The sequence below is a fragment of the Hylaeus anthracinus genome, unplaced genomic scaffold (assembly GCF_026225885.1).
Source record: "Hylaeus anthracinus isolate JK02 unplaced genomic scaffold, UHH_iyHylAnth1.0_haploid 11985, whole genome shotgun sequence".
Lineage (NCBI taxonomy): Eukaryota > Metazoa > Arthropoda > Insecta > Hymenoptera > Colletidae > Hylaeus > Hylaeus anthracinus.
The window spans coordinates 7,010,091-7,034,498 of NW_026534333.1; the positions used below are offsets into that span (position 1 = coordinate 7,010,091).

The window sequence follows — 24,408 nt, forward strand, 5'->3', positions numbered from 1 at the left end:
CTTCAGATTTATTTGAAGCCTAGGGTTTTGCCCATCTCTGCCATATACAATGTATGTACTTTCATATAGTACTATTACGTACTAGCCATCTCATAGAAAACGTGGGAACTATTTTTACAACAAACTTGGGCGTTTTACCACCGATGGCGCCACTATATACTGTGTATACATGTGTGTATATATGAATATGATACTATACAACTTACTTATGTATTTCGACTGTGTATTGATTGAAAATGTGGACGATTTGTTTATTATGCGTGTTTGCTTTGATTTTTGCTTTAATTAGAAAATTGTATTTAAATGCATATAAAGAACATAAGAATGTCTGTATCGTTGTTCTCGGAGATTTGGGTAGAAGTCCTAGAATGCAATATCATATACTATCGTTCGCAAAAGAAGGATTTACGGTAGATTGTATAGGTTATTCCGGCTCATTGCCGCTAAAAGAAATAAGAGAAAATCCTTGCATACGTATTTATTACCTTCCACCTCCGCCAGAATTAGACGATAGTATGTTATCAATTTCATTACGCGCTTACAGTACGCTTAACTAGTTATAATTAAAGTAAATTTTGTTGTCACATATGTTGCATTTGAATTCCGCAATCGACAAAACATAGTAACGCCGATTGTTTTCAAAAAAGTTTGAAAATGAAACATGTTTTACATTTCAGAGTTATCTCGTCTTCCATGCTATGTAGTAAAAACAGTATGGCAAACCGTTACTCTGTTATGGGTTTTGTTTAGAAAGAGAATACCAGGTTATATTCTTCTACAAAACCCACCAGCAATACCAACATTTCCCATTTGTTGGTTTTATTCCATTATAATGGATGCACAATTTATTATTGATTGGCATAATTATGCTTATACTATTATGGCACTTAGTTTAAGAAACGATCACTTATTAGTCAAAGTTGCAAAAATAATTGAAACCTACTTTGGTTCTAAAGCTCAAAGTAATTTTTGTGTTTCCAAAGCATTTAAGGAAGACTTAGAAGAGAAATGGGGAATTAAGTTAGTATTTCTATGTATATGTTTTTATTTTAAATATATAATTTAATAATTTCTTCTTGTTTAGAGCTGAAGTATTATATGATCGCCCAGCAAATATATTTCAATCTATATCATTAATGGAAAAACATACATTTCTATCAAAATTAAGTGAAAAATATAATATATTTAAAGGTTCAAAAGAAAATTCAACTGTATTTACAGAATATAGATTAAACAAAGTATATTTATCTTCTGAAAGACCTGGCTTTATTGTATCAAGTACTAGTTGGACAGAAGATGAAGATTTTTCAATATTATTAAATGCATTACAAGGTGGGTTTTTATTTATTTTAACACAAGCAAGTTTTTTTACATGTAATGGAATTTGGAGTAGATTATATTATTATATATATATTTTTCTAGAATATGAAAATGCAATTGTACAAGAAACTTGCAATTTACCTAACTTAATTTGTGTGATAACTGGTAAAGGTCCTTTAAAAGAATTTTATATGGCTATTATAAAGTTAAAAAATTGGAAACATGTAACAATTATAACACCTTGGCTTGAAAGTGAAGATTATCCTAAAATACTAGGTATTCAAGTATAACACAAAATGTACTCTGTACTGATTTTATACAGATTAATTAATACAAAGAATGTAATCACTGTATACAGCTAGTGCAGACTTAGGTATTTGTCTTCATACCTCATCTAGTGGTTTGGATTTGCCAATGAAAGTTGTGGACATGTTTGGATGCGGACTTCCGGTTTGTGCATATAATTTTAAATGGCAAGTAGTATAACAAATTTGATGCTTTACAATACTATAAAATATTATTCCTTATTGCTATGATTTTTGGGTTTTTTATTTTTCAGTTTACCAGAACTTGTTATACATTACGAAAATGGAATGATTTTTTCAAATGAGAAAGAACTAACAACTCACTTAATATCATGGTTTGAAAATTTCCCTAATAATGAATCTCAACACAAATTAGATGAAAAATTCCGACGTGAACTCCGCAATTTTCAAGAAAATCGGTGGGATGGTAACTGGACTTCTGTTGTGTTGTCTCATTTTAAATAATGCTTAGTATATTAATTTTATAAATCTGTATATTCTTTCAAACTTTTGCATATATTCATTACAAAACACATCAAGTTATTTATGCTTATTAAAAAATGTTCAACGAAATTATAAACTGTTCTTGTAAATATTTTATTTTAAAAAGCTATATGTTATTGGATCGTACAAATCATGTTAATGTTTTTAGAATGCGTTTAATATGTTTAATTTCTTCTGAAAAATAAGATACATTTCTTTTTATAGAAATTATGCTTATTTCAGAAATCATGCAACATGCTTGACTTAGTTCTTCTTTGTTAGGAACATATACGAAAGATATATGTCTTTTAACTGCTAAATTTGTTAAGTGTGCAAAAAAATTTAAAGGCATTATTAAATGCATTGCATCAGCAGCTAATATAATTAATTCAGTTTCATTATTCATAATTGAACTTGTTACATCAGTCAATCCAGTGATAATCATACTTCTATCTATTTTGTTTAATACTTTTATTAAAGTTAGGAGTTCATCCAAGAATGTTCCAATGGCTATAGGTCTTGCATCAGTCACCTTTTTATACTACATACAAATATTAAATTAGTAAATATGTACCAGATACTTATAGCAAACAATTTACACGAAACATTTACTATAAATGAATATAATAATCAGCAATATTTTTAAAAATTTTTATTAGTTCAATTTACACAGATGCACATTATACTGTATGAATTATACATAATTCCATTTTTCAAAAGTATTTGAAATTTGAAATTATTAAAAAATATAAATGTTAATATAGATTTTATATTGAAAGAGAAGATTTCAAATCAGGTACAAATTACTTAAACTAAGAGGCGTTCAATTTCTTGCTGTATAGCTTGAATTTGTGGTTTTAATTGTGAGCCTTCGTTAACTGTTACCGAACAAGCAACAACAGGTCTGGATACTCCACAAGCACGACCTAAAGCTTGTTTGCTCCTAACAAATACATATGGAACATTTTTATCTTCGCATAATAATGGTAAATGCAGTAAAATTTCTAATGGCTCTGCATCAGCAGCCATTACAATAAATTCCGATAAACCACGATTTAATGTCTTTGTTGCTTCGTTAGCTCCTTTTCTTAATTGTTTATAATTCATTGCTTGCTGTACTAAATTTAAGATTTTCGCCGTTAACGTTGCATCAGCCAAAGGATATGCTTTTGGATTAACTTCGTCAGTCTGTATAAAAAAACATTAACAGTTAGGAAATTTACAATTACAGATATTTAATAAAATATAACAAGTTACATTTTTTATTTGGTATACAAATAATGTTAACTTTAAGTTAACTTAATAAGTAAAGTAAAGTAAAGTAATACAATTAGTTCAAATAACGTTCCACGTACAAAACATAACCTTTAATATGACACGTGGATAAATGAAAACAAATAACTATAAAGTACTTGCCATTTTTTACGAGTTATACTTGAGACTCTTCTGTAAAAACAAAGTATTTTCCGTCAAGAATAAGCAACCTCTCGGCGATTATTCTTAAAAATCGCTTCACGGAGGAGCTAAACACGAGATCACGTTTAATTCACAACGTGCTGTGGTGTTGACCAAAGCCACATGGCCACAATGAAAATGAGCGTCTTCGTAAATGTTTTCAAGAACCCAATTCATGGCGCATAAATACATATATATAAATACGGATTGTACATATATATTTTATTAAATTGGGTTTTAAAACGGCATTTCTTTACATTTAAAGAAATTGATAAAATATTTTATTTTACGGAAATTATTGTACTGCTATAGCGGTTAATTCAAAACGATGAAGTATAACCAATTGTTAGATCATTACCAACCGGTGCAACAGAGTCGAAACCATCCATTCTTTATATGAAGCGTTTATATAAAATATATGCAGGAGTATATGATTTTTACCTTATTTCGTGATACTTCATGTGAACAACACATAGTACAAGTATTTATATCTGGGAATACATTTTTGTAATCTTTGCTATTATACAATATATTTGGACATGAACACGTTGACTCTTCCGTCTCAACTCTGCAATTAAAATTGCATGATAAAAAGTTGCTACTCTTACATGAAAATGTATATATTACTTTTTAAATGTAGCCTTACTGAAAGAGATCTGTAGTATATTTTTCAGGTATTTTTTTATTCATTCCATAGTGCAGTACATTCCAGAAAAGTTCTAATGTGCTGTGAGTATATGTTAAGTCATTTATATTTTCAGACTTGTCATCGCATATACTTAGGGAGTCAAAGCTAGTTTCAAGTTTGTTATTAGATTCTGGAAGAATTAAAGTTATGTCGTGTCCAGGTGGTGCTAAATCTTTAGTTCTTATTTGAGGTTCTTCTCTAGGATGAGCTTCGATTAGATCAAAATTATAAATATCTACTTCTTCCTGATCTGGTGTACAATGCATCTGTTCTTCATATGAATGTATCAATTTTGGACTAGTACAATGGACTTCAGTAAAAATTTGTTTCAAATTTGAAGATGATAGACTAGATGTCTCTGATAATTCTTGTTCAGCTTTTAAACAAACATTGTAAGGCATCTTATATTTTTGTATTCCTTTCATGCATACACAAGTACTGGATGTGCTAATTTTATTGTCACAAATTGATGATATGTTCGATTTTGTGTCTGTACATACACTATCTTTCTCTCTTGGTTTCTCACAAATCGATGAAATAGTTGTGTCAGCGTCTTTACAAATATTATTTTTCTTCTTTGATGCTTTTATATATTTCTTCATATATGTAAAAAACATCAAAGAATATATATATATTATTTTAATGGAAACATTTATAATTTATTTAACTTTTAACATTTTTTAACTTGAGTATATCAATTTTTATAGTTATTAATAACATAAATAATTTTAATATTTGTAGTGATTAGATTTTACCATTTTTTTTATCTTCTTATCTGATTGTATACGTGATAGCAAGGGTTCAATGTATGTACTACATAGACAATTTTTTAAAGAGTTTTTTGTATCCTTTTTTATGTGAATTGCTTCAGTATATCTTGTTGTACCATATGCCGGTATAGGAATATTATTATTATTTGAAGTACCCTTCACTAAAAAATAGACATCTTTTATTTCATTACAGAAAATTGATAGTATTCTATACTACGTTAAACATGTTTTTAGAAGGTTAAGTGAAAGAAAGAGTTCATTGTATAAAAAAATAAAAGTCCATCATTACTGTTAAAACGATTTCTCTTTTGATTTAAAATGTAGGTGAATTACTCGTCTTTAATTTTGTGTTCAAGAGTCGATATTCATAAAACTTATAAATTTGACATTGTTTTTAAAATTTAGAGTTAGATTCTAACATTGAAAGTTTTGTATTTGACATTTGACAAGTGTACGCGACAAATTTCGTGGGTGAAATTTCAACCCACACGAGGACCGGGTTGCTTGTCGGTAGGGGCGTTTTAGGCGCGAATGGGTAATAATAATTTATTTACAATTTAGATTTGCATATAAATTTAAGAAAATTGTTTTATTAAACGAATGAAACATTTCCCAAAATTTATCCCTTTTCCCTTACGACATCGTTACGTTGTCGTTATTACATTACATTACTTAAGACAGCTGTTCCATTTTCAGCATGTGATTTTCATTCCGTGGTTTGAATGGGAATGAATTTAACTTTGGGACTACGTGTAGGTTGTAGAGTGAGATTGATGTCAATAGATATATTTTTGAGATGATCAATGGGTTCTAAATAGAAATTATGTAATAAATATAATAACGTTGCTTTTATTTTTAACATAGCGAATCGTTGTCCTATAAATTAAAAAAAAAAAATTAAAAAATGTAATAAAAACAAAGGAAGATAGAACCACGTACATATACAAGGTTTATGGGTACTTCAGAATCTTGTATAACTTCGTACTATGTATCTGAAACAGGCATATTCACGCTTTTCTTACCTATGCAATTACGCGGACCAGCACTAAAAGGTACATAAGCATATGGATGACGTCTTTCCACATTCTCAGGCAAAAATCTGTCCGGATCGAAAACTTTTGGATTTGGCCAGAAGTTTGGATCCCTGTGCACGTCTATTATGTGCACGTTGACTACAGCACCAGCTGGTAATGTGTAATTTTCTGAAAACGTTAAAAGACCATATTAAACATCGACGAAATTCCTGCCACACACAGACGTGAGTTAAATTTTGCAGTGATCCCAATTTACACTGCATTTTGCGAGTTGCGAGTTGCGAGTTGGGGCAGATCCAAACGTGTTAATAGCTTTATAATATATGATAATTACTTAATTGTACGTCTGTTTCCAGACGACGAGATATACTTGGTGCGCTTGGATAAAGCCGAAGACTTTCTTTGATACATCTGTCGAGATATGACAGATTTTGCAAAGTGGACATGGTTACTTTGCCGTCAATTTCATTTAGAACTTCGTTTATTTCGGCTCTGGCTCGATCCTGAAAGCATTCGTTAGACCTAATTGTCTGAACAGTGTAATATCAAAGATCAAAGGATATTTGATACATTTGTTAAGTGTATAAATTAAAATCGTCAAAGTGGAATCACCTGTACTTCTTTGTGTTCGGCTAGAAGCATAGTGATATAGGTAAGGGCAGTCGCCGTGGTATCGTGTCCCTGAAACAAACGTTGATTTATAACGCATTTTATCGCGCAAGAATTAAAACTGAACAGTGACAAAAAAACAAACAAACCGTAAACATAAATGTGTCTACTTCTTCCCTGATACCTTCGTCGTCTATCTGATTCTTTCGATGAGTTTCTATCAGAAGATCGAGCATAGTAAGCCTTCTTTTGCCAACTGCAACAAGTGATATTTTATAAATTCGTTGTTAGATATTATTAAGCCGTACAAAAATGTTGCTGTACCTAATTAATAATAAGCACGCGTCACTTACTTTTTTCGTCAATGTCATCATCCGTTTGATTTGAATCCTTCTTAAAATTCGATAGGTATTGATTGTTGGTCTGATTGTGATAATTGTGCCTTTCTTCGATGACCTTTAACGTATCGTTAACGCAACTGTATTCTAATAAATATTAGGTATAATACAGTGGGTGTAAAATGTATTCGTACACCGATAAATTTCCCAAAAAAACTTTTGTGTGAAATTGTATTAGGTTGTCCCAAAAGTTTCTTCCATTTCCTTAAATAGTAATATTTATAAAAGGAAAAGGATAAATTACAATTTTACATAGTTTTTTTTGGAAATTGATCGGCGTACGAATACATTCTACACCCACTGTAGGTATTTCTTACCTCTGTAGTAAATTTGTGCAATATTTGTAGTACTTTAGCTTGACGCCATCCTTGGGGAACGAGATTGAAGAGAAATTCTGATTGAAACCACGGTCTTGTTATTCTACAAAATCAGTACTCGGTCATCAAGAGCAAAAAATAAATCGCAACTGATCACTTACCTGTATATTACAAGCTGTCCCATATCGTGTACAGCTTCTCGATACTTGGGTTGAAAGCTCCCTTTATCGCGCAACGAAATTCCCATTGCCGTTTCTGAAAACGGATTCACAGGAAATTATTCCATCGGGAGAAACAATAATTCCGGAAACGTATCGCGACCTTCCAAGATAGCTTAGTTATCGTTTACATTATTAACATGTTTTATAGCTTACTGCATACTATAGTCAAAGTGTGCTTGCTGTAGAAAGGTACCAATTCTTGTACGGATGGTCCCCCTTCGTTCTTCAACGAGTCGATCAAATAGTTCGATTCCTCGACGAAAACGTCAACGAATTGTTGCAATATATTGAAATGAAAGGCGGGCGTCAATATCTTCCTGCGTTGATGCCACTTGGCACCTGATAGAAATTAACGAACGTAGAGCGCGAAACAATGATCCAACTTCAATCTTTCAAACAAATACGCATTCTCACGTAGAACCCTTTCCTATCTTTGTTCGGAAAAAAATTGCTACGCGATTCGAATTTTTAGACTTACTCTGCAGAAAGAAAATAAGAACGGAAGTACCTGAACTGGTAAGAAGTCCAGTGTTTAACCAAGGTATCACGGGATCGTACATACTGCTTTTATGGATGTATTTCGGACTTCCAAGAATTATCTGAATCCAGAAATTTGTTAGTTCTTTTGTTTTTTTGTTTTTAACTTTAGTAACTATTAGTAAAATTATAGAAGCGATGTAATGTGTAAAAAGTAGTGAATAGTTAGTTACAAACAATTTTGTTATTACCTCGACGTCGTCCGGGTGGCGAAGATTTACGGTTGGCGTCGTACCAAACCAAAGTCTATAAATTGGATAATATTCATCGGCAAGATGACGCATATATTTCCAAATTTCAGCTATAATAACGGATGTATATCAAATTGTGTTGATCTGTTATTTGTATCATTGTTAATCGATAAGAGATTTATATATAGTATTATATCGATAAGAGGCATATAGTACTCATTAACAATAGATCTATATCTACTTATGATTCCTTTCTTTGTAACAGATTTAAAAATACAGGTCAATGTTCAATGAAATGAGTGATCGAAACTTTCTGACTTTACCCGATGAAGTCTGAAAGTCCAACAAATTTCCAATAAATGGTGCCATTCGAGGACCTGGTATCTTATTAATCATCCTTCCACGCCTTCCATACTGTAGAGCAGCATAGTGTACAAGCAATCCGACAAGTGTGATAAATAATATACCGGTAATCATTTTGGCAAAAGTTTCACGACTGTCTAGTTTTACCGATTGCTTCTGTACTCTTCAGTGCGTGCACTTTGTAGCACCTTCACCATAGGCTTACTCGACAATTATGGTTAGATATGTTGCTAAAACAAAATACTATATTACTTAATTTTAAACTCGTGAGTAGTTTGAAGTGATAAATGTAATTGTAGGAAGTGTTATTGAGAATATGGAAATATTCTGGTTAGCTGTTTACATTAACATAGCTATGAAGTTATGGTATGCCAAGGTTCTTCGTTGGGCTGTTTTTCCGTATAATTTTTCTAAATATTAAACATAGAAAATTTCATCATTCAATGATGGGAACTTTCCGCAAGCCGTAGAAGCCAAGCAAACTCATCTACACGTTACGTAGTTAAGAGCGAGTTGTTATTAATTTCCCCGGGATGACACGCAAATCCAACAAAAACAAATAGACTATTAGACTCTGTATTTTTTATCGAAACAACCGCGTTCTTTAGTTGATCTGTTGGCCTACGATCTCAAGAGAGATCTTTGCTGTTGCTGACACAATGGTGTGACTTCAAATTTGGATAATACTTTTTTAGTGTTTTGCAACCTCTCCTATAAGCTGTTTACTAACAAATTGTTAAATGATAAATCCTGGGTAGTTTAGAGATCGTGCGTGTCAATTAGTGCGTGTTTACAAGCAATTATCTTAAAAAAAACTGAACGTGCAACTACTGTTTTAATTTAACTAATTGCAAAGTACCAAGCAGCTAGACTATCTGAATTTTGTGATTCCTGGTTCTGTTTCTGCTTGTAATGGCACTTAGCATCTTATGATTAATAATTATAACTCTCAAGGCTTCGTACTTGATCTATTTTTACTTAATATGTTAGGAATCTCTGCAGTCTTCCGTGATAAGTAGTTGCAAAATCAACGAGGAACTATTACCGGAAGTAAATATCTAGCTCGATAATGCGATAATGTTGTTTTTTGACCAGGATTAAAAAGGCTCGTGTTGCGTTAAAAGCCTGAACTCGATGGCACGATATAGGATCAAGATAAACGAAAATAAAAACGTGAACTTACAAATTTCGTTATCTCAACAATGTAGATAGTTGCAAGTTTGTACGGCGCGATAAAATAAACACTGAACAGATTCCAGTAAAAAGTGTAAATAGAATTGAATGATGTTTCATTTTGTTCCAGTATTTATAGTACCATATTTGCTCGCAGAGTGGGGAGAAGTGGGGATTGAAGAGATACTTATAAATGCAATAAGATCTTTAAAGGGGGGGCGTTTGATAATTTTGTCTTTTCCTCAATTAAAGAAGCTTACCCTTGAAGTGAGTATCGAAACCTGTTTGCGTTTGACCCTTGTCCCTAAACAGATAGGACATGACTCATCCGTATTAGATTCTTCAGCTGAATGAACAGTTTATACTGTAAAAAATAGCTCGTACGCTTTACTTGTTTTGATGCTACAAACCATAACATAAAACCGGTTATCCTGACACGAACTTTTTATACTCAACATTTCTTTCGTACATTGTTTAGAGATATCTTTAATGGTTTAGGCAGCGTAGGTCAAGAAAACACTCGCATGGTCGTTTTTTTTTGTCACTTGTTTCGCTAAAATTGGTACTGGCCAGATTCCTTTTATCAGACTTCATTTTTAAACTATGAAAATTTTTATGGGTTACCGCTATTTTCGCTCAAATCAATAGCCATCTAGCGGTGAACAGGCCGAACTAATTTACGGATTATGGTCAGCGCCTCTATCGGGAAAACGCTCAAGTTTGTCCTCAATAATTTCTATTTGCACGTCTAGATAGCGCCATTTAATGGTAAGTTACCGACATGATGGTAATGTACCGATAGTTGTCGGTAAGAAAAAAGAAACAGTGTAAATGGCGCCATCTAGACGTGAAAAAAGGAACTATTGCGGACAAACTTGAGCGTTTTACCGATAGTAGACGCTGACCATACTCCGAAAATTAGTTCGGCATATTCACCGCTAGATGGCTATTGATTTCAACGAAAATACCGAGAATTCACACGAGAAACTGTTTTAGTTTAAAAGTTGTTTAAGAATTTCTCTTTATTTAATTGAATTAAAGTTCATTAGAAGTTTAATCTTTACTATTGAGTAGTTTAAGAGTTTTTTTTTTAACCAAGTACTTAAAGGATCTTCTTATAGACAATATTAGTCGTTTTTTCTCTTGACCTCGACACGAAAAAGTGTTGTTTCGACGTGGAACGCGAGTGAAAACCGCAATCAAAATTCGTCGAGTGGTTCTGGAGATTAGCTCGAACAAACAGACAGACGCCCACCAGGGACTTTATTTTATACTATATAGAGAAGACATTTTTATTTATAATAAAACTAAAACATGGGAAATTATTACATATAAGACAGGACACATAGTGTTCACATTTAACATAACACCAGTGTATATTGTGTCACAACTGGGATACATAATATTACAATGGTGCATAATAAAATTCTATACATATTTTGTTCTATCTAAAGTAAATTATATTTTGAATGCTTTCCTTCACCACCATACTTCGCTTTGAATCGAAGCGTTTCCAAGATATCATGAACACCAGAAACATGCGATCCTATCATAAGATGCATCGCAAAATTGCATAAAAGAAGAAGTATGAATGTTAATGTAAAAATAAACAGTATCGATCATCCCACTCGCCTGTGTATTTAGTATATTGTATTAAGTCGCTTCGATTCAAAGAGAATAGCTGGATCTGATATTTGCTTGCCATATTTTTTTTTTCTTGAAACAAGCATGAAACTAAATCTCTTAAAAGCATGAACCAACTCTTAATTTTATTTTTGTAACGTATATTATTAATAATAATAATTCATATAAACATTATTTCTATTTATTCCTTGCTAGATTTTTTTTTAGCAAATTGCAAGGAGCGATGCCACAATTAAATTGCAAAGGAATTCTTTACACGTATCATTGGAAATATTATTTGTTCCAAGTGTGTCCAGTACGGCATCACAATTTTCTTTTCTCTTCAAAATCGCGTTCAGTATATATACATAATGTATATAAGCGCGAGCAATATATATATTATACATATATAGTTTTCTCCTTTATAGATGTATCTTTGCACATTCTTCGCGTGGTTTTCTCTTACGAATATAGTGAAAATTTTACGTTCCGTATGTGACAGATTTATGTCACTCATACAGTGACCCTGCAGTATAATTAGCTTTTTCCCTCATTATTTTAAATAGTACATGATATCTAATTGTTTGAATATACTTAGTAATATTTGTCGTAATATATTAATCTAGACTTCTACGGAGCGACGAACATTATCGTACACGAAAGTCCATCTGACGTATGCACCCGCGTTAATAAGTTTTTCATCATCTTTTTCATATCTATTCATTAATTGTTATTAATATCATACATAACCAACGTAAGCTTGGTAATGCGGTAACCAGTGAGACGCGGTTGCAATTTTTTTTTTGAGGAATTGAACGTACGTTTTGGTGTCCAGTGCTCATTTAAATACGGTAGTATATTTAGGTAACTTAGCACGATAACGACATCGCAAAACCAAGCTTACGATTTTACTGTTACCTTAAATGTAAATACGAAATACATGGCCTTACAAGATCGCTAGAATCGTAACATTTTTCTTTTGAAGTAGACAATAGACAAGTATCGTTAACCATTTAACGTTAACTTTAAAAATCAAAAATTCAAAACAATATCTGCTATCGCTTGGCTTTGTTTTTTTTTTTTATATTTAAGATTCCGTGTAAAAGTGGTATTTGTTGCAGATGTCTCCTAAGCGAAATCGGCATAGTTATATTGCACACGATTATAATAATTATGATTAAACGAAAAACAATGACTATAGCTAAAACGGGCAGCCGACGCGGAACTTCAATTGGTATACTTGGAAAACATAAATCTTTCACGTTAAACTAAACTGCACGCCAATTAGATAAAACAATAAAAGTAAATATCTAATTAATCTAAAGATTATGTGCTATTAAATATATATAGTATCTTTCTCAGTCACATTTACATAAATTTTTTTAGGAAAATAATAAAACATATTTTCATTTTTACGATTTCCAATCTATATATACAACGAAAAATTACCGTTTACAGTATTCCTTGCCTATATATCATTTTTCTCCATGTAAGGACAAAGGAGTCGTCTCTGTTAATTTAATCAATTTTCTCGGATAACATTGACATAAAAAATAAAGAAAATAAAATTTGTTTAAATTAAAAAGAAATATAAAACAATGTGATTTTTATACTCTGTATTACTAATGAAACTCTTGCATCTATTAACTGTTGTTTCAAATCTGTTTGTTTCTCTAGCGCCTAGAAACGATCCTCCAGATTTGGTCTGAAGTTTTGGCACTCTGCATTTTTCACAGGATCGTTATATACTGATTCAGTTACATACACGCGGGGAACACTGTATCCTTAAAGTCAGTATACAGATTGATTTTAAAGACTGTAGCTGTTTTCTAAGCGAAGGCACAAACAAGTAATAGAGACTATTTTTTTTTATACTTTTGTTCTCTAGGACATACACGTATATTTTTAATGCCGCTATGGATTTTTACATTGTGCCCTATAAAGAAGAAAAGTGTTGTAACCAAAATGAACCTAATGGTAAATGGAAATAAACGAGTAATTAAATGCCCAAATTAATATGGTACAATTTTTGAACAGTTGCCGAGTTCTTCGTTTAGAAAATAACTATAGCTTAGTCCAATTTTAAAATCACTCTGTATAAAAATAGCAAAGTCACGTGTGGGAGCCTAAGAGGAAAAGGGTATGAACGATGGTATTTGAATTCAAGAAGATTAGCAGGAGTAGCGATTGCTGACCGGGCTCTGTATTACCTCATCATCGTTAACTTTTCGATATTCTAGTCTTCTAGGCTTCTTATCTCTGGAGGATCTGATCTCACATATATAGTATCTTTCAAAAAAATATTTTGGAATATATCCAATTACGAAATTAGAAATACCACTTTGAATCTGACGAGATCGCCTAATATTATGAAAGTGATAGCACAAAATGTATTTTAACACAAAAGTGAATCCGTGTCATGTCGGTTGCAAATAATTACTATCGAGGGCTGCATACTCATTATACAATTTGAATTAAAATAGATCTTGTACTCCAAGCAAATATTTTGATAAGTCCGTCAAATAACGACCATACCATCCGGGGTGCGCCGCATGTTTACATTACGTCAAATTCTGCCTTTTCCCGCTGGCAGATACATTATTTTTTTTTCTTTTTTTTTTTGTTCTTTTTACATGAAATTATTGTACAAAATTAATACGACGACATATTGGTACCACGATTAGTGCCTAATTGTAATTCGTTTAAAAGCAAAATTTACGTGTGCCCATCACTGAATCGCATAGTCCTGAGTTTGCATAGTAAGTGAAACGTGAAAACGTTAAATATGCTTCCTTCCATAAACGATCTACTAAAGGTATTATACAAAAAGAAACAAAGAAATTCAAACTTTGGATAATACACTGCCATCATAGCAGCGGTTATTGTTCAATGTAAGTTCGTGTAACTTTTTTTGCACGTAGCAACAGGCGAATATTGCGGCACACGTTTCAAACGAAGACAACGTCTGTAGTTACAACATTCACAATGATACTACTGCGATGCATAACAACACTTTTATCAACTTTCATGGTCGTAGAAACCATAAGTCTTTAAAAACCCAATGATGCACTTTTATGATCAACGATACAAACGTTCATCATGTATACACTCACTTTTCTTTCATCAAATGCTTTAACATCCCTTTTCTTCATTTGGTTTAGTACGAGGTCAATACGCCTGGTGGAGTGGGTACAACAACCGTGTGTTGCGGCACTACAGGTGGTGCGGGCGGCGCCAATGGATGCCCGACCAAAACTGCCGCTGCCGGTATCGGCAGAACGCCAGATTGAGGAATGGCTGACGGTGTGCTGACTTGTGTCGGTGGTCCTTCTGCTGCATGTTTTCTTAAATGTCTCAACATATTGCCCTTCTCGACGAAAGTTTTTCCACAATCTGGACAGCTGTGCGGTCGTTCATCTGAATGCGATCGCCTGTGGGACACTAAGTGTCCTTTGCACATGAAGTCTTTAGGACAAAGGTCGCAACGGAATGGCCTCTCAGCATTACTTCCTTTATTATGCGAACGCATGTGGAAAAGTAGGTTACCCTTTAACGGGAAGCTTTTGCCACATTCTGTACACACAAATGGACGTTCACCAGTATGACATCGCATATGATTTACGAGATGTTCCTGTAACAGAAAAAGAAATTTTTAATATCGTCAATCTTGCTTTTCATTCAATGGCTATATATTTCGCGCGCCATTGTACTAATACCGAAATAAATAAATGTTGAGCATCAATCTATGTACCTTTCTCGTAAATGGTTTCGAACACACGTTACAACAGTGCGATGAATCTCCGGTATGTTGACGGAGATGATTATTGAGGTGTTCTTTCCTGGTGAACGTCCTCTGACAGAATTCACACCTATGCGGTGATTCGCCGGTGTGGATTCGGACATGATTCGTCAAATGCTCCTTACGAGTAAATGACTTGGAGCAGAAGTGGCATCGGTGTGGCGATTCGCCTGTATGTTGACGCACGTGATTTGTCAAATGTTCCTTCCTCGTGAAGGATTTGGTGCAATACTGGCACTTGTGCGGTGACTCACCCGTGTGCTGCCTGACGTGGTTCACCAGGTGATCCTTCCGCGTAAATGCTTTTGGACAGTACTGACAGCGGAAGGGCGTCTCCCCTGAACAGTTTACAACCAATTGCGATATTTATTTATCGTTCAGACAACGTGTTACACAGCACAAATCGAATTTTGTCGAATGCAATGCTTAAATAAGGCATCTATCGAACCAGTCATTTTAATTTAGTTGTCATTATGCAGAGCGAGGTACAAGGAATTAGTTCGACATTACCGTCTTCGTACATTACATAGGAGAAACATCGGTAAATACAGTGCATATTGAAGATATTCCAAATGTTTGATATTCGAAATGCAATTTTGAATTTTGCCATATTATGATTAAAAAAAAAAAAAGCATATTATAATCCTCCTCACGTAAAACTAAACATTACGGTATGCCACCTACGAAATGAAATGAGAATGAAAATGGAACTATATACAAGTCTTCAAAATGATAAGATGCTCGCTAAAACGCCTGAGGAATGTGAACATATTGCGAATATTTATAGCGAAAGAACACTGAAATCAGTTGATAAAAAAAGCATGTATGAGAGCGGTGTATGAGGCAGAACAGTAAATGTCTCTAGGGATTCAATGAAATGGGATGACAGTGATCAGATGACTAATTGCTAGTTAGACACAATGTAAGATGTTATACACGAACCGTAAACGAATTATTCCCGATATCGATGTATTACAAATGAACTTCCTCGCGTATACACATATGTACGCATATACAGTACTGCGCAAAAGTCTTAGGCCACTTACTCCCTGCTCGAATCCGAAATTAGATAAGAAATAGTATAAATTCAAAGGAGATTTTAATATTTAATACTCCTTTTATCTTCGGCGTTGCGTCGACTCTCCCTGAACAATATTCACACAATACTTTAATTACTTCGCTTGGAATGTTTTCCCCTCTCTTTTTCTTCGAGTTCTGTTCAAATAATCCCAGACATGTTCAATAATATTTAAATTGATACATTCCGGTAGCCAACTCATAACTGTTAATGTTTCATTCTCTTATAAATCTTTTAAACAATTTTTTACAATTCCATTATATGTACATATAGTTTACTAGAACAATAACAAATATACAGTATGTCTTTTATTAACATAGATTTATCGAAGTGTAATGGAAACTTTACACGGTAGCCTAAGACTTTTGCACAGTACTGCATATGTTTCGCATGCAAGTATGCAACTCAGAGGTAAACATCCGTTGGTAACCGATAATCCTCGCGAACGATTACCGTGACACAACTTTTCATGAAAGTGATCGATTACTTGGACGAACACGAACGATTTTGTGTGTGTTACGTGACATCGTGAGAGGTGGACTCCAGCCTCCCCCCTTCCCCAAAAAACGTGTTCCTTAACTAAATAATTTTCTAGCCATGTATAACTACTCTTAGAGACAAATATTACAATCGATTGTCCGTGAAATGGACATCTGCCAACCGCTCTCACCTGTGTGTTGGCGGATGTGGTTAACAAGGTGTTCCTTTCTGGTGAACGATTTGGAGCAGAAGCCGCATCGGTGTGGAGACTCACCCGTGTGCTGGCGAACGTGGTTCAAAAGATGCTCCTTTCGCGTGAATGTCTTCGAGCAGAAATCACAGCGGTGCGGCGTCTCACCGGTGTGCCACATTATGTGGTTCGTGAAGTGCTCCTTTCTCGTAAACGACTTACCTGTGTTCGCAGCGATAAAAAGAACCAAAAACACGAACATATGATTATACCGTAATACAAATGGTAAATATACAACTGTCGTATGAATTACATATATATGGGACGATTCCAAGACGATTAATTAAAAATAGAGGTTTATTCGAAATGATTCTTTTACCCACTCTTTTTTTTTTAACCAACATGAATTTTTTTAGGTGGCCTAGCGCATCGTATTTGAATTCAATCTGCATGTGTAACCAATCTCCATTAAAAATCGTGTATTTTCGATTCGAGATAACACCTAACGATAGTTACGATACATTGTTTAAAGTTAAAATTGCCACGATCGAAATAAGAGTGGGCCATTCGTGTAAATTTCGAAAGTGAAGCCACATCCTGTTTACATGAAAATAAGACGTATAGCAATATGTACCAACCGCTTATATTTACGAAATAGTAAGTCATGCCATCAAAGTTCGTAGTGAAGGGCAGACGTAGTATCCCGATGGGGTATTAAAACGGTGGTAAACGTCTCGTCGCAACACTAACTAATGAAAGAAATAACATACGCCGGCGGAAGACACTGGGGTAATTCTAAGGTTAGAGAGGCGCTTTTGTAAAGGAATGCGCGCGACCTGCGACAGGGGGTAGGTAGTCACGATGCGCGATCAATTCTCACGAATTTTATTTCACTTCCATGAACCCGCAAGCCGGCGTATTTAAAGCGCGTTCGCACTAACTTCCCGATGCAAAATACGATTCGTATATTAAGTTTGATTATTTTGCGTGATTGAAATTTCAAATTCATCAAAATCCTTTAAATTAAAATTAAACATCCCCAAAGTGGAATAATTTAGTTCCATTGGAATTGCCAATATAATATTCTATAATAAAATTTAATTTTACTAGTTTTCTTTTCTTTTAGAAATTCACGTTTAAACATTGAGTACAAAACAATTCTCACAAAAAGAAATTTGATAGACCAAGCGATTATATCTATGAAAAATGAAATACAAATGCTTATACGAATACGCATATCCAAATATGTGTATGTATTCTTTAGAAAAATTGCTTTTTATGTTTATATTGATTATAAATGCAGGGTGTTTTATTTTCGTGAAAATGATTAAATTTAGTTCAAAGGAGATACGATAATAAGGAGATACGAGATAAGAAGTACTAAAGGGTATGTAAAAAAGAAAGTTTCTTCTACTAATGAAATTAAGAGTAAGTTACAGTCATCAATGAACGAAAATCTTAATTTCATTAATAATTTTCGTTTTCTATATTCGGTATATGGATTCTGTGATATTCTGGAATCGTCCCACAATTTACTGTTTAAATTGTTATATATCTTAGATATGATACTTGATAGCAAATATTGAATTTGCTATTGCCCTTTTTATATACATTGTTGAAATGAAAAGTTGCCGTTTTCGTTGTGACTACAGATTAGATCAGACCAAATAGCATGTTCTGTATGCATTTGTTGCGTTGTCAAATTCCAAAATCTATTTCTATAACAATTATACAGTTAAATAAATACTTTGGCAATTACTATTAATAAAATTTTAACGACTAACACATAAAATAAAGTTTGATGTAAGAACATAACAAATACTTGGACTTTTAGGTTTAATACTTTACACTATATGTCTTCTTTGAAGCAGTACGACAAGCTAAGTCGCAAATTTAGTTATACAACATGCTTATTCGAACTTGTTATGTATGGGAATTTCAAATCGTTTCTTTTTTTTTTAAATATAGTGTTATATACTTATATCAAATGTATTTTAATGATTAAATATAACCTGAATATATTATACCATGAAAAATACTCCGAGATCATTAAAAAAGTATTACTGTGATGAAATTATATAGTCCCGCTATTATTTTTATAATTTCATGAGAAAATATATTTAAGAGGTATATTACGGACATATTACGCTGTATGTAGAAACAGCGTGTCACATACAAACATAATACTTCGTGTTAATGAAAAAAATGGATTACTTACCGCATATTTCACAACGAAATGGTGTATCATTGGTATGAGAACGCATATGGTTTGCAAGATGTTCTTTACGTGTGTACTTCTTGCCACAGGCTTGGCAATGATGAGGAGTTTCTCCTGTGTGCCACATAACATGATTCATAAAGTGTTCTTTGCGAGTAAAGCTCTTTTTGCAAATATCACATCGATGCGGTGTTTCGCCCGTGTGTTTACGAACATGATTTACCATATGTTCTTTTCTAGTAAATGTTTTTGAACAGTATTGGCACCTATGATAAAAAAAAAAGAAAGGAATATAAATAGATATTCTTATCGCTGGTACCAAAACTCAATTCTTATCGATCTACTCGATTTACCTGTAGGGTGTTTCTCCCGTGTGACAACGAGTATGATTATCCAAATGTTCCTTCCTGGCAAAGCTTTTTCCACATACTGTACAATTGTATGGTTTATCGGTAGCGTGTCGTTTCATATGACGCTCTAACGAAGGCGCGTTGGCAAACACATGAAAACACACTGTACACGTAAACATGGAACCACCCAAATGGCATTTACCATGACGTGTTAAATCGTTTGCGTTTAAAAATGCTTTGCCACACACCTGTAGAGAGTTTAATCAATTTTATGTACAATAAATGAAAATTGATTAAAATGGAAAATAATGAAAAACCACAATTTACTATGTACCTGACAAGTAAAAGGTTTTCTTTCTGTATGATATCGACGATGTACAATAAGTTGATAACGAAACTGAAAAATTTTTCCGCAAATTTCACACGCATGACTTCCAACTGATACTGGTGACGCGCTTGGCCCTGGAGTGGCCTCGCCATCACTCGATTTAATATCGAACTTATTTAATTGAACTTGTTGTACAATTGGTGTTCCATTTTGTATAGTGGTAACTGTTTGAGTAGGAACAGTACTTCCAACTAGGGTTGTACCAGCTGCTATTTCACTTTGTAACTTTCCAAATACTTCGTGATATGCTAAGAGCTGATTAATATCTTCAACGTTCACCTGGAAAATACAATTCGGATCTTTCAATTAAACAGCGTACGTTACATTATGTAAGATTCTGTGTAATATATCGTTATGTTTTTTACCTTATACATATTCTGCACCATTTCAACGCCAAGAGTTTTTGCTAAATCTTGCTCATTACCAGCGCTGATTTTTACAACTGAACCGTCAGCTGTTCTTACATCCATCATATGACCTCCTGGTTTTAGATCTGGCACTTGGAATCTACACAGAAATTGTAATATCATTTTTTGTTATAAAAATTAGTTATACTAAATTTAGAAATAAACCGTGTGAACGTACTGTGTCATATTCAGTTGACGCAATTCCTTTTCCTTTTCTGGCTTTTCGGAATTGCTCTGACTTCCACCTTCGGTTGAAGAATTTCCGCTTATATTTACGCCAATTTGTTGTTGTTGTTGCTGTTGTTGCTGCATAAGACTTTGTTGCAGATCTTGAGATGTTTGTAACTGAAGATCGCATTGTACTTGACAGTGAACTTGATTGTCGCTACAACGTTCGGTTGTGCAACTACCACCTTCGTCTTTCACCTTGTTATCATCTCTCTGTGCGTTTTGATTATGTGCAGTTGGTCCATTGTTCTGAGGATTTTGATGATTTTGCATTTGATGGTGAGATTGTTGCTGCTGCTGTTGGGGTTGTTGCTGTTGTGGCTGCTGTTGTTGTTGGTGCAGCTGTTGCTGTTGTGCTTGCATTTGCTGTTGCATTTGTGCATGTGCTGCCTGTAAATGACTGACGCTGGTGGGTAAATGTGGTCCATCTAAATTAAGGCCTGGCAGAGAAACTGGAATCTGCTAAATAAAATATGAAAAAAATATTACTGAATTCTTTTCAAAAAAGTGAGTTGCAATTTAAGAAATAAAATAATTCAAGATGTTAAGAGTCATTTTGAATTATATATTGTTTACTAGCTAACATACTAGTGTAAACTGGATTACAAATATAACAATAGTAATAATATAGTGTTGATAATACTATCTACATTACATATTTAATATTAATTATAGCAACTAACAGTAATATGCAATAAAAATAGAAGTTAAAACAAAGAACATACTTCGATAAAAAGCCATATTTCAAATAATAAACGTGAAATTGTAAGTACTTCTTACATATTTAATACAATACATAACTTTGCTACCTACTCACACTTATATTAAATTACATACAATATAGTATGTTACCACAATCCCTGAAAAGAAGATTCTAATCTGGATCCTCTACAAGCTATACTCGGTAACTAGATATTGCATACCTCTAAGTATACAAACCTGTGGATTTGGTTGTAAAGAACTATGATGACTGCTACTGCTAACTGAAGGTTGATGATGATGATGTGTAGGTGTTGACTGATGGTGTGAACTGGAGGTCAACGCCATTTCTTGGTTCAATGAAGAGGCTGGCTCTTTGGAAGATGCCTCTCCACCTCCACTACTCCTATGTGAGGAGTTGTGGTGGGAATGGTGATAGACTGAGACCTGAGGTAGCGGTCCAGGAAACAGATTGGTCAGGACCCAATATTTAGCTACCGAGGAGGCTAACGCTACGGCTGTACCTACACGCAGGTCCGCGGATGAATGTGGGGTACTCCCTACATTTCCAAGACTAGTTGAGGTAGCCAAACCACCTGGGTATGAAGGACGACCACTTTGACCCGCGTTTACATCCTACCAATATACATTCAAACATTTGTACAACATTGATAGGGCATGCAGTAGCATGCATCAGGCTCAATTCCAATCACCAAATGCGCTTCTTTTCAATCTTCCAATAAATTTGTACAACCAGTAGCAATATCGGTATTCAGATTTGTATGTCAGTGGAATAACAAAGATAGTCTTTTGACCACATTTGTAAACTTTATAAAATATACTTAAATGCTTGTTTGAATATCTAAAATTTATCATTTTTAAGTATAATTATCAATGGACAATTTTATTTTATACCACTAAATGCGAGTAAGTGAAATATTAGAATAATGCACAAAATTAAGCACAAATGACAAAGAGTAGCTTTAAAAATATAATTCATTTAATATATCACTCGCGCATTTGTGGTTTGGTGAATAGCCTGCTTCAACTGAAAATATTCTTACCTCTTGTTGTGCCTGCGTAGTCGCTGGCAATGCATGCTGCTCAGTATTCATTTTTGTTCACTGAAGAATACTAACTAAATGTTTCTGATATATTTCATTTCTCACCCTGCAAAACAAGATTAATTTGATTAGTACAAGTGAATAAAAGTTTATATTTGTATATAAAGTACAATAGTTACAATTAAAATTGCATATTTGTTCAAATATAATGCAATATATGTAAAATCAATTAAAACATATGTATCATTCTTTTTAATATTTTAATCATAATTGTTGATTCTTTTGAAGAACATTTTACTTTTATTTCTAGATGTAAAATGTACTTTTCCTAACAATTCTATTTACTATTTATACGTGTACAATAAACATGCTTTTGAGAACAATAGCCTAAAATCATACATTAGGGATTAACATACATATGCATAAAGTGATAATACATACATGTTAGTCATTATAAAATGCAATAACGTTCTTTTAAAATCTTAATAATAAGCAAGAACAGTATGTTGCTTAAAAGAAGAATAATATTGCGTATGATTAATAGAATACATTGCCCTTTGAACCGTCAGAACTGACTGGCAAAAGAAATTCTCCAATTTAACCTCGAAATCAATTAGTCTAACATCAATAGAAGAAACAGTACTTCCGATACAACGAATTCGAAAGAATTCGTTAGACACGAACTTATTATTATATAATGTCGATATGGTAGGTTGATATCGCGAAAGGAATAACCGAGGCATCGTTAAAAGTGAGAAAGTAATTATTTTAACCTCGCAAATATTTAAGTTTTTTGTCGAGTGAGCGGGAAAAGGTGAGTCATCTGATAGAATCGTACGAAGGTGATAAAGAGAAACAGCGAAACACTAAAATGTAGCGTACCAGCGGTTCGCACGAGTACGCAGCTGTGTTCCCATATTTGCCAGGAGTTGCCGCAGATCCCCCCGCACTTACAAGAGGATTCACGGGAACCATCTTCTAGTGTCTTGGGCATATGACGCGTCAATTATCGTGACTCGTAGAACGAGGACAAGAGGTCACAAAATGGAGGTTTCACGGGATTCGGTGGCAAGGGGATTTAGGGAAATCGCACGGGAGGGCCGTACCGATAATCAACAGAGCTCGGAGGGTGGACTCACGTGGTGTACGGTGCCATCGGCGGTTCTGGCATCTCGCTTCGTCGGCCCTAGGCCGTCTTGTACACAGGGAGACACGCGTCCCGATGCAGGGGGGGACGCCTTTCGCCGCCTCTCGACGTCTCACCTCGCCACGGGTACCCACAAGCAAATCCCTGATAATGGCCACGCGCCCTCGCCCTCCGCCTCCACAATATATTTGAAGCAATTTCCGCGAAGCTTAGGAAACGGGATTGCCAATTTTTACTCAGATAGACGCTAAACGGCGCAAGAATTTCACGAAAACGCTGGCAAGAGCCTACGTGCTCGCGGTTAACAGAAAATACGACGACTGTCATGGCGTCCCTCGCCCACCCCGCAGGAACTTACGCGCTAGCAGTATCATTTAGTCGACCACCTTCTGATCACCTCCTCTGTAGAAATCACTTAACAATAAACTTGTCACGACGAAAAACGTTCTCCAAACGAAATCTCAACGAAATAAACTGCCCGATTTATAATACAACAAAATGAAATATGTCAAGTGCTCTTTGTTACTTCATTCGGTGTGCGCGCGCAACATCCGGGTGCGCGCGCCGTTTCATCACTTCCTGTGTCAAATCCCACCAATTTAAAAATATAATCGTTTAACTGTGAAGACACGTTCTTAAAATTGAAACTGTTAAGCAATGTCAGTTCGATTATACGTAAGAGAGTACAGGTAAAGAGCAAAAGCATTCTTATTAGACCACTTATTATATCGATCGATGTTTATTTACCTGTAACAGTATTAACATTTGCAATGTTATATCCAGGGCAATGCTTTCCTTTGAATCTTTGATTTTTTATTGTCGTCTATTTATCGTCATGATACTCACCGACTTAATTTCCAATACAAATTTTTA

General features: G+C 34.1%; 4 protein-coding genes across 14 annotated transcripts; 1 reads left to right on the forward strand and 3 right to left on the reverse strand.

Annotated features, from left to right (window-relative positions):
* Window positions 1-216: 216 nt before the first annotated feature.
* LOC128886885 (chitobiosyldiphosphodolichol beta-mannosyltransferase) lies at window positions 217-2,205 on the forward strand. The gene is made up of 6 exons (XM_054142120.1): window positions 217-513; window positions 678-1,020; window positions 1,085-1,332; window positions 1,423-1,596; window positions 1,679-1,793; window positions 1,880-2,205. The coding sequence occupies exons 1-6, from the start codon at window positions 237-239 to the stop codon at window positions 2,088-2,090; spliced, it is 1,368 nt and encodes a 455-aa protein (XP_053998095.1). The 5' UTR covers window positions 217-236; the 3' UTR covers window positions 2,091-2,205.
* Window positions 2,206-2,745: 540 nt separating this feature from the next.
* Window positions 2,746-5,682, reverse strand: LOC128886887 (NHP2-like protein 1 homolog). Of its 3 annotated transcripts, none has more exons than XM_054142125.1 (3): window positions 4,210-4,810; window positions 3,525-4,131; window positions 2,746-3,296 (listed from the first exon to the last, which is right to left on the reverse strand). In XM_054142125.1, exons 2-3 carry the CDS (start codon window positions 3,525-3,527, stop codon window positions 2,916-2,918), a joined length of 384 nt encoding a protein of 127 aa, XP_053998100.1. In that variant the 5' UTR covers window positions 3,528-4,131; window positions 4,210-4,810; the 3' UTR covers window positions 2,746-2,915. The 3 variants fall into 3 exon arrangements, with proteins under 3 accessions (XP_053998100.1, XP_053998099.1, XP_053998098.1); XM_054142124.1 differs by lacking the exon at window positions 2,746-3,296 and adding an exon at window positions 5,007-5,682 and having other exon boundaries at window positions 3,526-4,131; window positions 4,210-4,847; XM_054142123.1 differs by lacking the exon at window positions 2,746-3,296 and having other exon boundaries at window positions 3,526-4,131; window positions 4,210-5,682.
* On the reverse strand, window positions 5,680-10,015 carry LOC128886884 (cytochrome P450 4C1-like). 2 transcript variants are annotated; one of them, XM_054142119.1, is made up of 14 exons: window positions 9,875-9,955; window positions 9,655-9,816; window positions 8,652-8,921; window positions 8,329-8,438; window positions 8,109-8,199; window positions 7,754-7,939; window positions 7,541-7,634; window positions 7,380-7,482; window positions 7,018-7,120; window positions 6,814-6,920; window positions 6,668-6,736; window positions 6,390-6,558; window positions 6,044-6,223; window positions 5,680-5,897 (listed from the first exon to the last, which is right to left on the reverse strand). In XM_054142119.1, the coding sequence occupies exons 3-14, from the start codon at window positions 8,803-8,805 to the stop codon at window positions 5,728-5,730; spliced, it is 1,536 nt and encodes a 511-aa protein (XP_053998094.1). In that variant the 5' UTR covers window positions 8,806-8,921; window positions 9,655-9,816; window positions 9,875-9,955; the 3' UTR covers window positions 5,680-5,727. The 2 variants fall into 2 exon arrangements, with proteins under 2 accessions (XP_053998094.1, XP_053998092.1); XM_054142117.1 differs by lacking the exon at window positions 9,655-9,816 and having other exon boundaries at window positions 9,875-10,015.
* Window positions 10,016-11,126: 1,111 nt separating this feature from the next.
* On the reverse strand, window positions 11,127-24,305 carry LOC128886882 (zinc finger protein 271-like). Of its 8 annotated transcripts, none has more exons than XM_054142106.1 (12): window positions 23,894-24,305; window positions 23,528-23,743; window positions 22,389-22,494; window positions 21,565-21,960; window positions 20,576-21,087; window positions 20,356-20,497; window positions 19,937-20,269; window positions 19,606-19,850; window positions 19,253-19,518; window positions 17,035-17,256; window positions 15,239-15,624; window positions 11,127-15,118 (listed from the first exon to the last, which is right to left on the reverse strand). In XM_054142106.1, the coding sequence occupies exons 3-12, from the start codon at window positions 22,437-22,439 to the stop codon at window positions 14,645-14,647; spliced, it is 3,027 nt and encodes a 1,008-aa protein (XP_053998081.1). In that variant the 5' UTR covers window positions 22,440-22,494; window positions 23,528-23,743; window positions 23,894-24,305; the 3' UTR covers window positions 11,127-14,644. The 8 variants fall into 8 exon arrangements, with proteins under 8 accessions (XP_053998081.1, XP_053998085.1, XP_053998086.1 ...); XM_054142110.1 differs by having other exon boundaries at window positions 21,565-21,771; window positions 21,853-21,960; window positions 23,528-24,305; XM_054142111.1 differs by having other exon boundaries at window positions 15,239-15,456; window positions 15,541-15,624; window positions 23,528-24,305.
* Between the last annotated feature and the right edge of the window lie 103 nt (window positions 24,306-24,408).

Excerpts from the sequence above, each read along its gene's own strand:
- LOC128886884 (XM_054142117.1), bottom strand. The coding sequence starts at position 8,805 with ATGATTACCGGTATATTATTTATCACACTTGTCGGATTGCTTGTACAC. Across the intron at positions 8,439-8,651 it reads GGACTTTCAGACTTCATCGG|CTGAAATTTGGAAATATATG; the intron begins GTAAAGTCAGAA and ends CCGTTATTATAG. Across the intron at positions 6,737-6,813 it reads TAGACACATTTATGTTTACG|GGACACGATACCACGGCGAC; the intron begins GTTTGTTTGTTT and ends CGTTTGTTTCAG.
- LOC128886887 (XM_054142123.1), bottom strand. The coding sequence starts at position 4,868 with ATGTTTTTTACATATATGAAGAAATATATAAAAGCATCAAAGAAGAAA. Across the intron at positions 4,132-4,209 it reads TATACTACAGATCTCTTTCA|AGTTGAGACGGAAGAGTCAA; the intron begins GTAAGGCTACAT and ends TTTTAATTGCAG.
- LOC128886885 (XM_054142120.1), top strand. The coding sequence starts at position 237 with ATGTGGACGATTTGTTTATTATGCGTGTTTGCTTTGATTTTTGCTTTA. Across the intron at positions 514-677 it reads TCCGCCAGAATTAGACGATA|AGTTATCTCGTCTTCCATGC; the intron begins GTATGTTATCAA and ends TTTACATTTCAG. Across the intron at positions 1,794-1,879 it reads TGTGCATATAATTTTAAATG|TTTACCAGAACTTGTTATAC; the intron begins GCAAGTAGTATA and ends TTTATTTTTCAG.
- LOC128886882 (XM_054142106.1), bottom strand. The coding sequence starts at position 22,439 with ATGAATACTGAGCAGCATGCATTGCCAGCGACTACGCAGGCACAACAA. Across the intron at positions 19,851-19,936 it reads GAAAACCTTTTACTTGTCAG|GTGTGTGGCAAAGCATTTTT; the intron begins GTACATAGTAAA and ends AACTCTCTACAG. Across the intron at positions 15,625-17,034 it reads CCACATCCGCCAACACACAG|GGGAGACGCCCTTCCGCTGT; the intron begins GTGAGAGCGGTT and ends TAAACTGTTCAG.